We start from the raw sequence: 18,808 nt of genomic DNA, 5'->3' as shown, positions 1-18,808 counted from the left end.
TTCTGTAGAAAATAAATATTCCCAGCAGTCTGACAGGTGACAGAACCCAGAACTAGCTGACACTTTTTACCAAACAGTGTTCTGTCTCCTTAACACGGCTCCAGCTTAGTCATATACAGCAACCCAGAAGAGTATCAAAGGTATTTGTCTCTCAATATCATCTGTCCCTTCCCCAACTCAGAACAAGCATTCTAAGCAATTTATCAAGGATGGAGAGAAAATAGATCTGGCTCTACCAACAGAACTCTGGGTAATTTGCAGTAGACTAGTAAGGAAATCCGATCCCCAAAAGTTTAACAATAGCAGCAACAGAAGTGGAGCTCACCCAGAGTGGATTTTTGTATTGGACTGTGGAAGCCTCATTCACTTCCTATATTCAAAATTAATACTGCTCGAGTTGTGCCTTTCATTCTACTTGGTGGACCTGGGTGGTTGAGGCAAAGGAAAAGCAAAGCAGATGCTGGAAGCCTGACAGTTGCCTACTTCTGCAATAGACTACTCAAAATGGGGAATAAGCACACTTTCTGGGCTACAGGCATATTTGGCAAATTAAGAAGCTGTCCTGGGCATCAGCACAAATTAAATGTCACTGGAGACATGACAAAGGACAAGTAACACTGTCCAAAAGACTGAATATAAGACAGGCAAGTCATCTGAACCCTGTGTTCAGCACCAACTGAAACCTATTTCACAGCAATCCCAGTTGCCAATAAAAAATGTGCTGATTTTTTTTTTTAATGTGGAAGGTGTATAACACCTTGGCAGGTGCCAAAAAAGTGCCTGAGGGAGCACTGATGTCCATGGGCCCCACCCTGCCTACCTTTAACCTAAATAAATGGATTTACCCCACCATAGATTCATAAAACACCTTCTGCTTAGCACTTCAAAGACACCAGAATAAGGAAGAGCTATTTACCTGCTGTTGAATTTTTCAGGATGTTTTTCTCTCATCATGTGGAATCTGTGTGCAATGGATGCATCCTAGAGGGAGAGGGAGAGGGAGAGTCTGTGATGGACAGAATCAGATAACTGAAGTCTCCCAGAGAGTGAAGACAGCCTTGCCAGCATTCACACTCAGATGGATGTGATTAACAAAATGTCAGAAACTGCACATGTTGCAGTACTTTAGCCCTTAAATTGTATCCCTTCTTTTTTAACTGATCTTATAATGAATGTTGAAGTTAGTTTATCCACATACATCCAAATTTGCCCAGCAGCAGCCACATGTGATTAATTCAGTGTCACCAGGCCTTGTGAATTTCCACTATATCCTACATACTTCAAAAATTTGTGTCTTAAAGATGCAGATAGAGAAAGGTTGCCTTTAGACTGATATTCGGAGGACAAGAATCCATTATGTCTATTATTCACCAAAATCCACTTTGTAACCTTAAAACAGGGGAAGAAATAAATGTAATAAGGATTTAAAAAAAAAGAACAGCGCAGGAATCAATGCAATAAAATGTCAAAATAGTTACGTATGGCATGATTTTTTTGGCACACTGACAAAAGTGTTATCAGCCACATCTATCATGTGGTTAAATACAGGAATCAGGAATGCTCTGTCTGAGCAAACACAAAATTCAAGTACTTTTTGAATAGCCACATAATACAGAGCGTGTGGTCCCAAATAGTAACATAAGGGTCTCTCCTGCCATTCCTGGGCCCAGATTGCCTTAGGAATGTGCTTTACTCCATCCAGGGATTAGCAGGCTGTTCATCACCCACATCTCAGTGATGGGGTGCAGAGATGTCCCTAGGCAGGGGCTTTGTGAGCTTGTGGCCTGATCTATTTGTAATCCAAAACTTCCTGTCAGTGATATAGCTGCTGGCCCACATTTCTCACAGTCCAAAAATAAAAGGAGGAGAAGATGGGAAGCAGCATGTGGCAGCCGAGACCCACTGAGGTGAAACAGCTTGTCATCCTCCTCAATGGTAGTATTTAAAGGCACCTTGTCAGCACTGAGATTCCATAGCCTGCTTATTTACATCTCTTTCCCTGCTAATAGCACCCGGCTAGTGATTACAAGGCACAACCGAACTATGGATGCAGTGCTGTATATTGCACTAAAGAAGTCATTTTCCTGAAAAGAACTGCAAAGCATTAAAATGATTTCAGGCTATTTAATGCAATATTAATCATGGCTTACAGAATCTAAAAGGTCAGCACATCAATTATAGCCATTTGTAAGGCATGCTGCTCATGTCTGTAACACATTTATAACAATCATCAATCACTTATAAATGGAACCTTAATATAACATGAGAGCATTTTTAACAAATGTTTCACTGGGTTTTTTTAATCAGCTGTTTCTCTCACCATGTCAGAATGGTAAGCTACTAGTCAGCTGTTGTGAGGAGCTTCTTAGCAACCCTACAACATAGGTTAAGTGATATCTCTTATAGGGCCACCTCCTATCAGAGAGGGGGTATGCAAGCCATTGAGGTGCACTGAATTCTCAGTTGGGCAGAATAGCAATTTCTCTGACAGTGAGGGCAATGCATCTGTTACTACAGCAAGAACTTTGTTAATAAAGACAAATTCTTGCAAATGCAATTACCAAATAACATGCTTCTACTCATAATCCAGGCACTGAACCACCACAATCTGCCTGTACCTCACATGCATGGGGCAATCAATCAGGAAATGGGTTAAACCTAAATCACAGCACACTATGAAAGTTCACAGTGAGTTAACATAATCATGTGTTTTAGGATTCTGCAAGGGTTGTTTAATCCTCTCATAACACCACTCATCATATTTGCACAACATAACAACCTCCAAGTGAGATTTGCACATGCAGCCTAGTGGCCAGGGGCATCACAGCTTGTTGTGGTTTATATAACCCACAGTGGGTCACCACATGTTATTCAAGCCTGATCAGTGCCAGTTATTGACAAGCCATGGTTTCAGGGGCTAGTTCCATTTCCAGTCACTGCTAGTCTGTCCTGACTAGCAGGATCAGCAATGGACAACATACTATGGTTAAAGCTAAAGCTTCCCAGCAACACAAAGGCAGGGTTTGGATGACACACTGCACCTCATCCCAAGTTATTTAACTCACAATATATTGCACATCTGTGAATGCCAGGTTGCATTTGCAGCAGTTGCTCAGCAGTTGTCATGTTGTATGAACCTACTGAGCTTGGGCTATGCAAAGGTTCAATAATCCTAAAACTGGCCATGGGTTGTATGAGGGCTGTTGAACCCTTGCATAATCCATGCACTCCAGGTTTACAGAACACCAAGCCCCACAAGCCGGGGCTGCATATTCAAAATGGCAGCCATGCACGTCCTACAAGTGCTATTGTCTTACCATGAGTGGGTCTAATATTTATTTAATCATTACTCACTGGCATTTGACAATAGGACTATTGCCGATTCTCTTATGAGTGCTTCCAGATAAGGCTTTAATCATACCTTATCCACAGACTTTTACCAGGGGAGCCTAAAATAACTGTTCTCCACTCTTAACTGTTTTGAGTTTTCCCACCACTTCTTTTGTCTTGTTCCTTATTGCAGAAGGTATATTTAGGTTACAAAAGGTGGACTAACTGTACAATGCCTTCTGATTGGTAGTAATAGGAACCTTCAGTCTAGAAGCACACTTTCACTCAAAGCAAATGACTGCTTTATTGAGGAAGAACAAAATCATCATTTCCTTGAAGCACCATGTTCCCCACAATGACAGCCAGTGTATTTACCCTCTGCATAAAATTATCACTTTCTTGCAAAAAGCAGCTGAGGGTAGACATACTACATCTTGCGCTGTACAACATATATTGCAGCTGAAAATATCATAATGAAATATTCCTGCATAAATACACAGTATATGTAAAAGCAAGAGTGTGAACTAGAATTTTTTCCCCTTGTATATAATTTTTACATGCAGTTGTTTTGGGTTTTTTGAGTGAAGTCCAAAAAGGTACATTCCAGACACAGGCTTACTTTCCCAACTACAATCTGTGAAAGCCAGATCTCAGCATGATATCTACCTTGGAAATCTTTGGAAACCTCATCTCCTTCCTAGACATTTCTGTAGCAGGCAGCCTCAGAACGGGAGCCTAGTTGCATTGTTATTCCTATTCTGGCCTGACTGGACATTTAAGTCCAGTAGCTGGATACTCCTCCTCCTTGACACAAGCCTATTTTCATATATAAATTTATCCTTGCTATATCCATTATCCAGTTCTGCTCCTGATTCCTGTACCAACAAGATTCTTTCAGATGTCAGCTGACCAGGTCACATGGAGCCTTTTGGAACTCAGTTAACCAACTGCTAAGTCTCATGGTACTCCTGTAGGTTAGCTCCTTGATGCCTCCTCTGACCCACATTATACTTAGTTGATTGCTCCACTTTGAGGTGTGAGCTTAAAGTCCTTTCTTTTAGTACTGAATGGTGACAGAACATGCAAAATCCTCTAAGAGGCAACCTCCGACTTCAGAATAAGTAAAGACTGCAATAACTTTTTTTCTCTCTTCTCTAACAGAACTGTCTGAACTAAAGACTAATATCTACTTATGCAAGAGAGAGTCTGTGATAAATTTCCATGAGACCTAAGAACTATCACAACCTTGGAATCTCCATCTCAGGAACAAACTTACACTTGCAGGTATGAGCATCCCCATAAAATCATCATGAGTTGGATGAAGGTGTTGTTTATGATGTGTCCTGCTGTCATGCCTCGGGGTATTTTCAGAGGAGGCTCCCACCACTGTTCTGTGACATTCAAGGGATTTTATGGGGTGCGGGCAGGCATTGCTGAGTGTCACCTGTAACCCTACCATATTTTCCCACTCTTCTTCCATCTTTTGTCCTTTACTGGTAATATAATACTTAATAGTCAATCCATTAAGGGAAGAGAGACAGGATATCTGCCCAATATCCTCTGATGGTTAGTTCTAAGGCCCCTCCATGTGGAAGCACCCCAGAGTGTCTGTAATATTTAAAAAACTCACAAACCCAACAAGACCACAGGCAAAGAGAGAAGCAAGTAACCAAGAATATTAAATCATTCTGGGTCATGAGCACATCTAGGCACTATCACAAAATCTCCTGAGCACTACCACAAAATGGCTACCATGGTGCATATGACAAAGGACAGGCAACTGACCCCAAAACCTGAATAAGGGCAAGACTGGGGGCTGAGCCGACTAAACAACTCTGTTCAATCCAGTATTCAGCACCTACTGAAACTTATTTCACAGCAATCCTGGCTTCCATTAAGAAAATTTGGTAATTACAAAAACAGTGAGAGAAGGCAGGGCACCTTGTCAGTTGCTAAGCAAGATGCTTGGAGGTGCACTGGTGCCTGCAGGTACCACATTCCCTTCCTCTGATGTCTAACATGGGCAAGAATACCTATTTTATACTATCTTCTGCTCCCTAAATCCATAGTCTGTCTCCAGTCCAACTCAACTTCAAAGAGCTGTTACCAGGAGTTCTGATACTGCACTGCAGTGCAGGAAATAAGGAGGGAGACCATAAGAATGAGAATTGTACAGATTGCTTACCACTCCTATGGAGAAATAATTGTTGATGATGCTGTATGGGACAGGATCCCCATTCTCCTCTTTGTCATTGGGGATGACATCAATTTGCCATCGGTCCAGCATTACCTCTGTACTGTGCTCAATGTCCTTCAAAACTTTTATCAAGTTGCCTCCTTCATAACCTTGGGAAGTAGCAAAATGACAGCACATAAGAAGGAACAGAAGGTCAGTGGCAGAATTTTCCAAACATTTGTGGTGCAATGCTAGTGGTTGCTGTGCAGCTGGAAAAAAGTGTCCTAGCAGCGAGCACAGCCAGAAAAGAAGGGCACGTGCTGGAAATAAGTCCAGTAATGATTGGGCCAAATAACACTGACAGTGGATGGGAGAGAGCAGTTCGACAGATACGTGAAATCGTTAGCTGGATGTGTCTTTGAGCTACACTGTGGATGTTATGGAATCTGGGCAAATGTATGCTCTGAAAGGCCACACTTCATGGTACCAGCAGATCAAAAGCTGTCAGTGATGAAGAGGCTCCAGCGGTGCAGAGTACGGAAAATGGCAGGCGGCACTAGAGGCAGCTGACAGGTTTCAGTAGCACATGGGACAGCTGGCAGGAGGGATCACTGGCAAGTCGTGCTGTGAGGTCGTGCTGAATGACCGTCCAGTGTTGGGCTGATCTGGGAAACTTACCTCCTCCCCATCGGAGACAGCGTGCAAGGTCGTTGCCAGTCCCTAGGGGCAGGATGGCCACAGGAGGGTGCTTTGCTAAATTTATCTTATCTGCAAAAAAGAAGTAGCCATTACAGATCCACCAGTGAATGGCTGGGTGTGACTTTGTTTTTGGTTTTTTAAGTGAATCTTTCAAAGTAACAGAGAGGAGTAACAAATTTAGGCATACAGGTGACTCAGTTTCTTTACAGCCTTTCTGACCACTCAGGGTCCCTATTTTGTACAAACATGATTATTTGATCAAGCTGTCATTCACTACGCTAAAAAGTCACAGCATATAGTTCCATATGTCTTAGGAGGTCATTATGTATTCTCCTCAGTATTAGTGAATTCAGTAAATGGATAACATAGCCCATAGGAAATAACAATTTCTTTTTGGCTTCTTTGCACCTGAAGATGTTGTGACTTTCTGCATTAGTGCAAGGCCTCAAATTTTCTGTTTCCATATGACAAAAGAAAGTTCATTTGCTGATTTCCAGTTAGAAGCTATAACCAAGTTGGCTGCTGTCCAAATAAAAATCAGGATCTCTTATATTAGGCTCCATATAAAGAAATATAAAGGGTCCCAGTGTATTCTTCACACAAAGGAAACTGTTTAGAGGACTTTATGTTTGCTGAAGGCAGCTTAGGGCCACACTAGGGCAAATGTTAAATGCATATTTACTTTTAAAGTAAAAGTGCAGGTTAAAAAAAAGAAATAAAATGTAAATATTAGCTGGGGGTAGGGGAGACTGATAAGGTAGGGGAGACTGATAAGGAACCTTTTCTTTTCCTGCCACATTCTTCAAGAAAAGAATTTTCCATGGTGATGGTGTATGTTCTAAATTTCTCAAATTTAAGAACATCACTAACTCCCACTGTCTCAGAATTTTTCTTTATTTCTTGAAAGCAAGTGAGTGGTAAGCGAACACCATGGCAGGGCTGAACAGCTACATTTCAAAAGATTTTTAAGAAAGAAGGCACCAAAGAGCATTATGGAGAAATGGCTGGATCTCCAGCTATCACTGGACTACACTTCCCATCAGCTATAGCCAGGATAGCCAACAGTGAGAGAGGATGGGATTGCTATCCAATAATGTCTAGAAGGCCAAATATCTCCACCTCTGCATCAGGGGGAGATACTAGAAATCTCTTTTAAAGGATCATCCCATGCCTCATCCCCTTGTTTCAACAAACACCAGCTTCGAGTTCTGAGACTCAACTCCTGAACCCCTGAAAACACAACTTAAAAGGCAATTATGCTGCAGCATTCAGAAGAGGAAATAAGCTCTAGAATAGGTTTGCTGCCAAATTTTTGGCTGGGTAATGGCAGTAAATATGTTAAACTCAGCTCCTTGTGCTGCAGATCTCCTCTTGGGCTGCCTGGCTCAGGATCTTCCAGGCTCTTGTTTGCACTTTGGAAGCCCAGTGCTCGCCCTGTTTGCACACCAGAATTCTCTGCACCAAGGGTCCCCAATGTGGCACCTCCAGTGGTGCCTGTGATGATGCTCCTAGCATGAAGCCCATGGGCACCCTATCCATCCATCCATCCATCCATCCATCCAAGTAATACACACACACACACACACACACACACACACACACGAATTTGTACAAAACGCATGCAACTTCCTAGCCATTAGGCTTCAAAATAGCCAAATAAATATCCATTTCACATTGGCATCTATAAGTCACTTGTTAATATACAAAAATAACAGTCCCTTTTCTTATAGGTGGTAAGTGTTTATCCTTCCCATTTTGTAATATCAGTCTTGGAGAAGATTGCAGAAAATCTGTTTCCCTTTCCATTTGTTAATTTCTGTGAAAGAGGTAAATAAATTGAGGAGGGTGTACATCAATGCACGTTAAAGACTGTTCCAGTACAAAATTAATCTGTGTAATAACCTTCTGCAAAAAGAAGTGACTAATGGACTTTGTCCGAAGATATGTTTAAAAGAAACATCAGCAATGAACTGAATTAGACAATCCCTCCCCTTAATAGGAGAGGTTGCAGTATGCTTTACACATGCAACAAATGAGACACGGTTTAGGAGTCACAGGCACAATAGGGAGATGCTACAGCAGCAGACCACAGATTAGATATTTTGTGGTGATGCTCACAGCAGTTTTTCAAATTCCCAAGTGTGCCCAAAAGTCCAGAAGGGTTGGGACTCCTGCTCTGCACTGATATTCATCTTGCTGCCCTCACTCTCTCATTGGCTGTCAACAGGCCTCTTTTGTCTTTGCAGGAGAACTTCTAGGCATCCTCTGCCAAAGCTCCTTATTGCTGAGGATGCCTGGAAGTTCTCCTACAAAGGAACTCCTTATTGCTGAGGGAGTCATGAGAGAGACTGCATGGAGTGGGGAGGTCAGAAATGGTTAGTAGTCAATGCAATGGGAGGAGTTAAGTCCCATTGAAATCAGGGAGTAGCATTGCATAGTGTTGATCTTTCCAAGTTTTTGCTTTGGTAAAACATACGCCATTAGCATGGTTTCAATTTAGACAACACTTAGCTCAGTGCTAGACACTAAAGAACAATTACGATGATGTAAAATGTAATAATAGGGATGCAATTTGTGTGCACAGCACTGCATCTAGCTCTCAATTTGGAATCCTTTTCAGAGTTTCAAAATTCACTTTTTTCATCATTTCCATACCAGGCAGAGTGGGAGGTAGGTGGGAAAACTCCAGCCTTAGACCCTTCCTCTTTTTCTTTCCCTTAGGAAGCAATGATCCCAAACATATTAGCTGCCTCACACATCTAAGAGAATTTAATTTACCTATGCAGTCCAGGATCCATCCAACGGTCCCATCCCCTCCACAAGCCAGAATTCTAAAGTCTGGTGCATCACAGAAAAAAATTAATCTAAGAAAAAGTAAAAAGCAAAGGAAGGGAAACATATTAGAATTGGTTGCTTATCATAAAAAGGAAACAATCCAACACCTAGATTGCTACTTTTCATGTTCTAAAATAGAACACAAAAGCGAAAGCCCTGCAGTTTGTGAGTCTTCAATAATGCAACTCTTGCTAATTCTTATGTTTACAACATCACTTTTAAAGACCCAATGAAATCAAGTAAACAAAAAACTACGAAGGATCCATTTCAGAATATTACCCAGAAATGAAAATATACCACAACTGTACTAGGAATGCAAACTCCAGTTTGTCAGAAAGATTGGCATGAAGGGGAAGCTGCATTCCATGCCTGTTCATGAAATTTTTGGGTAATTCGTGGAAGTTTTGGCATCCTACATTTTTGGAATTTTTTTGGAACCTACATCCTATTGAAGGCAAGGTAACAGTTCTTGGCTGTAAATATTTTTTCTGGCATGTATCATTTGTTTTCTGATATCTGCACATCTTCCTTTACGTGTCCATGGACACCCCTGACTTGAAAGGCTAGTTGTAGCAAGACAGGCAGCGCATAGATTATTTATTTAATTACTTTCCATGTCAACCAACAGATGGTTCTCTTAGGAATACCAGCACTAGCTACATAAACACTTATAAGAACTTGTAGCAGGCGGAGTTGCTTGGTCTAAAATACATGTTAATAAGCCTTTATAGAGAGGGCAGTGGACAGGGAAATTGGAAAGAAGCAGCAGGAGGTGGAAAGAAGGATAGCAAAGAGCAACAAGGAAGAGAATAGACCAAAGGAAGCAAAAAGCAAAGAGAATAGCAGGAAAGAAGGCCACATGGCTACAGGATTGATATGATCTGTGTGTTGAGCAATGAATTTAAATACCCAGGAGTGGGTCCCCCTCGGTCCAGGTTGTAAACTTGTCTGGGATTGAGTAGATAATGGAATTTCCGATGAACCCTAAAGTGAGTAAGAAAAACAAGAAGTGATGGCCTCTAAAATGATTCCTGGCTGCTCCCCACTCCCCCCACCTTACTCATGGCAGCTCTATGAGCATATGTAATACTGTTTGCCTGGAGCAAAAACTGCCTACTTGATTGCCATCACAAAATTTCCAAGATGTGAGGGAATTCTCCTGGCCTTCCCAAGGGCATTTAGTGCAGAGACATATGAATTTATTTCTATACCACCCTGCAGCTGAAGCTCTTTATGCTATGGAAGGGCCTAACAGCTTAGTTGGGTTACTCAGAGGGCCAAATATTTGGTCTTGCATAGCTGGATCTTACTTTCCTAAATTGCTTGCTGGTGCTTGAGCCAGATCATGAATTTGGCATGGGAGGAGGAGAATCCCTGGTCCTTGGCACAGCTCCAATCAGAATGCGCCTCCCACCCCTTTACGTCTGCCGTTCAAAATGGGAGGAAGCTTCCACACACCCCAATGACAGTTTTCCCCTCTTGTGGATCGTAGGAGCAACACCACTCCTGATTCCAATAAATACCACATTAAGGACAGAAGGTTGAAGTCCTTTGCTCATACATGTACTTCAGTTACACAGGACCAGTTGATATGACAAACTGCATTCTATTTTGGGCCCAGGATGCTTACTACACAACAGCACCAGAGTCTTCCTCATTTCTCAAGCCCCCTTCTACAACTTAGCTTCATAGGTACTTTGACTTATAGCCATTCCTACCAAACAAAGGACTGGTGAATACACAGGTACTAGTTAAGAGACTCTGGTGACAGTCTCACAATCACAGGCTACACCTGCTTGTGCAGCAATTGACAAGCAAGCTGGGATAAGAATAGCATTTTCTAAGCAATACAATTCTAAGCACAAGGAAAATATGGCCCCTCTGCTCCAAGATGCTTAGATGCTTGAGGGAACATGCTTAGATTCCGCTCAGCAAAGGTGCCTTTACCACAAAAAATCCAGTATCTTGGGCAGTTGAATTTTTGCACAGACGTTGTATAGATAGGGGGGAACAAACCTTTCTCCTTGCCTCCCTCCACTCTTGGGGTTCACAAACACCAACAGTGGATGTGTTCCAGGCTTAGGGGTAATCTGTAAGGCAAATTACAAACTGAACAAGGAACCTCCTTGTACAGAATACAAAACAGCATTCATGCTGAATGGGTGAGAATGAGTCATGCAGCATCCTGACAGAGGCGCTCGATAGATTCTAGTGCCATTCTGGTCCCCACCTATTCTACATACTGCCTTGCAGCCATGGACTATGTGCCAGACCCTCTATTTTATTATTATATTTATGTCCCACATTTTTCCTTTTGCAAGGAACCCAAGGCAGCTTACATGTGAGCTGTAACAATAACCCTGTGATTAGGCTGAGAGCCAGCAATGGGCCCAAAGTCACCCAGTAAGCTTCATGGCTAAGTGGGGGCTAGAACCCAGGTCTCTGAAGTTCCAGTCCAATGCAGTAACCACAACACCTCAGCTATATCTAGGATGTCATGCCAGCACAAGCTCTCTTGTACCCTTCCTAACATATGCTTTGAGAACAAACTCTTTACATGACATGGCAGGCATTACCAAGATAATACTAGCCCAGGAAAAGGCATTTGAGCTTTGGTTCTGTGGCATAACCACCTTTCTAAAAAGGAAAAGTGGGAGGAGAAAAGTGGGCAGGAATGAGAAAGAAAAGATCCTCCAGATGTTACTGGACAGCAACTCCCATCATCCCCCACTATTGGCTATGCTGGCTAGGGCTGATTGGAGATAAAGCCTTACATAATTTGGAGGCCTACACATTCCCCACAACTGCTATGGAAGTATTAATTCTTGAGTTAACCTGTTAACCAGGATACCCAATTCAATCACCCAAAATTTCTTGTGAAATTGGCCTCCAGTGACCAGTAAAAATTGCCATCTTTGCTCTGGAATGTCTTTCTCCACAACTGAAGTTCAGGCATTGGGAGCAAAACATTAGTTCATTGTATACAGACAATCCTGCACCTGAGTGTAAGAAGAGCGGCTGGGAGCTGCCTACCTGCAGCCCATGTCCATCCCCGGTAGTGGTATTGAATCTGAAGGTCAGGTTTGTGTCATCTGGCGTAGTGCTGGATGGTGATTCACTGTCTGATCTTCTTGGGTGGGATTGCCTGTCCTTTGGAACAGGGAAAAATGCATCAAGACTTCCAGGTATGGATGAAAGGCAGCAAATAAGAAGGAAATGTTAGCAATAGAAATGAGAGGAAAAGGATGGATTCTTAAGTGATAAATGGAGGGTGCAAGCCTATGCATGTTTACACATAAAGAAATCCCAGCATTCCCCAACAAGGCTGTCTGGAGAATGCTGGGACTTGTAGGCTTTCTTCTGTCTAAACATGCATAAACTTGTGCCCTAAAAGACCACAAAACACTTCCAGATGGAGGGCTCCTACAGCCAGCAGTCAAAGGGCAATATGCAGTTATTCCAACTGTTTCTCCTTCTCTCTCTCTCCTTTTTCTTGGTAAGAAATGATGGAAAAACATGGTAGGGCCACAAACAGAAAGCATCATTATTTGGACCCCCATAAATCCTGGTAATGATGCAGGGCAAAGTGAAAGCTTTGTTGGGAATGACATATAAAACATTTGTACTGAAAAGCTGTCGATGAAGCAGCACAGAATACTAATACATGGATCAACCATCAACAATGCATTTCATAAACTGTAATGTGCGTTCCTGAAGTACTGAATCAATCTGGAGAAGTGGCTTGAAGTTGCGAATACAATGATGCCTCCACAGTTCAATACCTGCATTGTTTCCCAAGGTAATGGGAATCTTGGAAGAACATCAACTCTCAAATCCCACCAGCTGAAAAAACTATCTCAGGAGATCATACAGTTACATGCCTTTTGGAAAGGGAACTGCTTATTTGTGAATTTAACAAACCAATGTAGCATCTGAGGTGTTTAAAGAAAAAGCTATACAAACTAATATATCTGAAGTCAAAATATTTAAATTACAAACTAACTATGCTGAGGGAGTTTAAAACTATGCCAAGGAAGTTACTCTAACTTAGCCCTTTCTTTGTATGCAATTTTCACATTTTTTAAAAAGTGTATGCAGTCAGGAGGTTAGTCAATGGTGCATGCGGCTTCTGCATGCCATTAAGTACTTGGCTTGGTGTGGAAGGAGAACTAAGGGGGCTCTTTAAGTCCATTTCTGGCTGGAAGCACAACAGCAGATGACATTCCTGGGCTGTCACAAGCTACTTGCTCAGCATAGTACCTCAACATGCCAAATTGGCATAACAGTGATCTACACTGCAGGACTGTTGAATGTGACTCCTTCAGCCCAACCTGTAAGTGGAGGATAAAAGGAATAGATAACATTTTTATGAGTTAATTTTCTCATTTCAACCAGGCCTCCAATCAACTGGATCAAATATCTCTGGCCAATTTACCCTAAGTCAGCTCATTCCTTGTGTGCACTGCATTGCAAACTGATATAAGTCACTCTCTCAGACACAGCCCCTTTGAACCTGCAATCTAAGGGCAGTAAATTGCATTTGCTTTGGAATTTGCATGAAGTGGTATGCATGTGTGTGTGTGAATGACACTAACTAAGAACTCAAAAAGAGAAATACCTTTTCTCTGTGCTTCTTCCTTTGGTGGAGGTTAGTGGAAGGAACAGTGGGATGCACGCAATCCAGCTACATTAAAACCTTGTACTTCCCTATTGATTTCTATGGCCAATTTCTCATTCACATCTGTGAGGACATTTAAAAATAGCTTCTTGGTATGAGTCAGAAAGTGATGTCTCTGGATTATGTTTTTTTTTTACCCTTTATATTTATGTATGTGTCACTATTCTGTTCCAAACTTCCATTCTATTCTCCCACCAACCCAGTTGCTACGTTCCTCTTACTGGCCTTCACTCAACATGCCATGCCATTGTGTTCTGGGTATTCTGTGAATCTTGGGGTTATCCAGTCTACCAATATCTCTTTCCTATGTGCTGGTGATACAGCTTTGGGTGTACCATAAACATGAGCACAGGAAGATTCAGATTAGCACTATATATGATTACGTTTTCACTGTTTAATTATATACCTGCTTTCAAGTCTAGTAGGTTCCTAGAGCCATTCACAACATTCAAGAAATATTACTGAATAGTAATAAAATGTACCTAAAACTACAGAGCAGAATCTTACCTATGTGACTACATACTAACACATCTGAAGCCCTTTTCTTTGAAGTATCTCCAGTATCTCCTCACCTGGGCCTAGCTCGAATTAGCTCTCAGCCCTGTTCTTCTCAGCAGTGGCAAAAGGGAAGTGTTGAGAGAACAGGATGTTCCAAATTATCAAAATCATTTCAAGCCAGCACAGGGTATTTTCATACTGAGATGGCTGTTAAGAACCTTTTGACTTCATTCACTTTGTAAAGATGTGGCTGTTCTGATTCTTAAAACATTACAGTGAAGAACCCTTCTCTGAAACAAGTGCAAAGTATGTGGTTCCCATGGAGGTTGCAGAATTAAACTATGGAATTCATGGAAAGAAGAGAAGCTGAATATTTTATCAGTTTTGTGGAGAAACCAGGTGCCTTTGGCTGTCCCCAGCTGTCACCTACCCAATGGCCATTCTGTCAAGCCACAAGCCACCTGGACTGTTTCCATCCCAGGCGGTCATGATATGAAGTGGGACGTCAAAAACCTGTTAGTGTATTATGTGTTTTGGATTGTATGTCTGAAGGCAAGAAATGTCTTACCATTGACACTGGTATTCTGCTCTGGGGATCCTTTTGGCTAAGAGTGGGGTCAAAATGATTTAAATAAACAAAATCAATAACTGCAAAATACTGTGCAGAATCAACTCAAGAAGCAAGTCAAATTTGGAACTTTAGTGCCATCACTGTATATGCAACTTTAATCTACTTTTGGAGGGATAGATTCAGAACTCAGAATGCCATTCACTGCAGGATTTTTTCAGTAATGGAGGTTAAGGGGGTTCACCCACCCCTGTCTAAATGTTGAAAGGAAACACATGAGGTTAAGTGGGCTAGCCTCAGCTCTCACTGCTGAAACACTTGCTGTCTGCATGTTTGGATGGCACACGGAAAGGCTGGTCATGAATGCTGATGTACGCACGTAGACTGTCACCTGAGGAGGGAATCTAACATCAGAATTTATTTATTACATTTGTGTAAAAGCCATCCATTAACATAATGCTCTCTGGGCAGCCATTACAATAAAATATATCAGCTCTGTACATATACATCAACATGCATGGATAATACTTTCCTCCGTGATCCAAATAATTTCATCCAAGGGTGGGGCATGCCTTTGGCATGCAATAACAGGAGCTGAGCTAGCCTGCACAGTTCTGTACCTCTCTATGCATTCTTTCAACACATGGGGGCACTTGTGTGACCTACTCTATTGTTTGCACTTGATGAATTGTATAATTGTATCGATTGTTGATCAAGACATTGATATTCTGCACCATTTGATACCTACCATTTCATAGCAATGCTATGCACTGAATTTTGGTGTTCCATGACCTATGTTGAGTGGTGTGAATGTATGTCCATCAGCAGGTGTGAATGTTATTTCTTCCCCAGAAAGAAGGGTTTCTTCCCAAGTTACTTCATAAGTTTTGGCTTCAGGCCACTCTAGTCAAAAGGGAAGATGCAAATCTGAAGAATGATAATGTACTATAGACTGGTAACTTGATAACCTTAGAACTGAGGCTGTTTCCAGCAGAACCACTACAGAATGCCTTATCTGGCTATATTAGAGGGCTGGTGTTGCCCTAAGGAGTGAAATTGTCTGGATGAGAAATTGTTCATAATTGGGGCTGGTCAGCTTCACATCCCTGCACTCTAGCTTTGTACTTTCTCATTATATGTATACAGCTATCAAATGGCCAATGCAGGGCTGAGGCTAACGTTAAGTGTAAATCACTCTGGTTGTCAGATGATTAATAATTTGTACAACAGGAAAGAGATTTACTAGAAATAAAAAGGATTAAAGGAGGAGTGTACATATGATTCATGCTATGCTCAGGCCATTCTTCCATTTCTAGAGCCACATCTCAGGTTATTTTGAGAATGCATGGGTACATACAATTGTGATTCAGGGTGTGCACAAAGAAAGTACAACAGACAGGATAGCCAGTTTCTGAGAGAAGACTTTCTCATTTCCTGCAACTTCCTTCTTGGGGTGTGCATCACATGCATCTTGCATTAGGGTGTTTTTGCAGACATAAAGATCCTTCAACCTCCTTTTTGAAGAAAAGCACACTAAGATTCCTTTAGAAGCACAAAGGGGGCATCTGCTATCAAATGCTGCATTTACTATTTCTGAAACTGGCACATTAGAATAATGAAACATGACAAAATATGGAATGCTTGTAATGGAATTGTGAGAAAATGTATGCCTGAGCTCACCAGTCAAACTTCAATGATCTGTATTGCTTATTAATATGGAGAACAGTGTACTTTCTATCCAGACAAGACCCATTGTGTAGATAAAGTTTCAGTCTTAGTTTTAAGTTAACTAAGTCACTTTGGATAGATTTGAAATAGCATGTGTTTTTGAGAGAGCATCATCTAGTGGTGTTGAGTAATGAGACAGAGAATACCAGCCATTAAGCGAGTTTCAGAGGAGCCAATCAGAGCCATTTACCAGAACCACTGGACAGATATGGGAAGGCAGTAAGATGTGGTCCTTGAGCTGCCCTCCATCACATTCAGGTTTCACATGAGAGGCACATTTGTTGTGAAGCTGCAAGAGGAGGAAATGGAAAGTGAGTATGTGCCGATCCTCCTCCCAGCATCCTCCACCCTCTGACTCTGGGAATCCCGATAGCATCCTGCTAGATATATCTGACCTAGATATATACAATCCCCTCCGTCAGTCAAGCAGCTTTTTGTATTCTGATCCCAGAAAAGCAATCGCTTCTCATTGGGTGGGTAGGTGAAGCTTCATTGTTTGTCATGATAACTCCATTGTTAATGACAGGCTAAAGTGGCCTTCACCAAATAGTGCCCCCCATGTGCTGGACTACAACCTCAATAACTCACTATCTAGCACAGTCCAACATATGGTGAGCACCAGGAAGAGAAAGCTGAGCTGAAGATGTTTCGCCTGAAAAACTTAACTCCTTTGGTATCAAAGCAAAATGTGGAGGATGAGAAGGAAGCTTTTTGGCTTGGTGCTTGTAGAAGCACCCAAAAATTAGGTTCCCAAGTGCAGGGACTTCAGACTATCTTATGAACACAGCCTGCTACTACTTTGTGTCCCAAAATATCCGTATAAATATTGCATGACTCAGAACAGTCCAAGGGCACATACCACAGTTCTGTTGCTGCAGTCAAGCACCCTGGTATTATAAACTATCATTTGGAGCTCTATCTAAGCTAATCCGAACTATTAGAAGATGAAAAAGAGCATGAGAAAGCAAAGCAAATAAAATAAAAATGATTTTTCAGAAATATATTGTGAATATATTTGTGTATTTGCAACACCAAATACACAAAATGTATTCGCTACTACTATCTGCAGCCTTGACAAACCCTCTCTTCCTGTGCTTGGCATTTCACTGTAGGAGCTTGCGGTACCAACTGATACATCTACCCACACATAGCTGAGATGAAATGCCTCCAAGAGTCATGAAAAAAGACATCCTACGTGCCTCATAATCATGCCATAATGAGGTTCACAGCAGACCAGTTTCTGCAGCTGTAATAGCAGTGAATGTCACATCACCAGATTGAGGAAGCCATTGATTTCCTGGAGACCCTATTATGCATATCCCCCTCCTAGTGGTTTCCCCTGTACGTGTCAGAGAGAATGTGCTAAAACAGTTGAAAGATGAAGGTATGACTTGCATAAATGCAAACCCCCTTCTGTATTTCCCTAAGCGGACAGATAACCAAGTCCAGTCATGCTTTCTGGCTTCTCATCAGAATTCTGTGTTATGGCCGTTTTCATTATCAGAAGATGAATCAAGGAATGCAAGAACCTCCCTGTTTTATTCACAGGCATAAGATGAGAATTACCAATAAAGAACAGACTTGGCCTTCTGACATATGTGGTGACTCTCCTCGAATGCTATCTCCAATTAAAAAATAACGCCACACTCTCTTCACGTACTCACTGTGATTTGGCACCAAACGCAGTGAAGTCCGGTAATGCCCTGGTAGCACTTGATACTTTTATGGCATCTATCGCACTTGGCTGGGGAGTTCCCCTCAATCCATGTATGCTGCATAACCTAGAAATGCATGAGACAAGGTGATTCATGCTGGAAATGGAATTCGTGCACTAAATGATACTGGCAGGCACAAAGAAGAACAAACATTCCTGATTGTTCCGCAGAACCACATTCTTTCAGATATTTAAGGTAGTTGTGGATGGTTGTGATAAAAGAAGGATTGGGCACAACTGAGGAAGTCTCTGGGTAGAGGGTTTTTTTTTTTTTTTGCACATTTTTTATTAAGATTTTAAACTAAAAACTAAAAAATGATCAATCATCAAATACATCAGACGTACAGGGTCAGCCCCCTATAACATATCTTTTAAACATTCTATAATCATATTCAAATCAATTTATAAAAATTTAAAGACATCTTTAAATCTAAGCCAAGTCCTGTTTTTCCAGCCAATCGTAGAAAAGGTCCCAAGTTTGATAGAAGTCAGTATCTTCCTTCTCTTTCAATAACAGATTCAATCTTTCCATTTCTGCACAATCCAGAATCTTTTTTAAAATCAGTTTCTCAGTGGGTAGTT

The 18,808-nt window shown here is 41.6% G+C and overlaps 1 protein-coding gene across 1 annotated transcript in view; it reads right to left on the bottom strand.

Annotated features, from left to right (window-relative positions):
* Positions 1-18,808, bottom strand: part of DGKG (diacylglycerol kinase gamma) — a 143,943-nt gene that overhangs the window by 46,429 nt on the left and 78,706 nt on the right. Inside the window, exons 14-22 of the mRNA XM_044434569.1 lie at positions 18,177-18,293; positions 16,703-16,801; positions 12,074-12,190; positions 11,057-11,130; positions 9,950-10,024; positions 8,984-9,069; positions 6,185-6,274; positions 5,516-5,676; positions 917-981 (exon numbers count right to left, since the gene is read on the bottom strand). Of these exons, the coding sequence (XP_044290504.1) occupies positions 917-981; positions 5,516-5,676; positions 6,185-6,274; positions 8,984-9,069; positions 9,950-10,024; positions 11,057-11,130; positions 12,074-12,190; positions 16,703-16,801; positions 18,177-18,293 (884 nt within the window). The remainder of the gene's footprint in view (positions 1-916; positions 982-5,515; positions 5,677-6,184; positions 6,275-8,983; positions 9,070-9,949; positions 10,025-11,056; positions 11,131-12,073; positions 12,191-16,702; positions 16,802-18,176; positions 18,294-18,808) is intronic.

The sequence above is a fragment of the Varanus komodoensis genome, unplaced genomic scaffold (genome assembly GCF_004798865.1).
Source record: "Varanus komodoensis strain SLA01 unplaced genomic scaffold, ASM479886v1 scaffold1, whole genome shotgun sequence".
Classification (NCBI taxonomy): Eukaryota; Metazoa; Chordata; class Lepidosauria; order Squamata; family Varanidae; genus Varanus; species Varanus komodoensis.
Note: the sequence above shows the minus strand (reverse complement) of the source record. Positions and strands in the feature narration are given on the sequence as shown.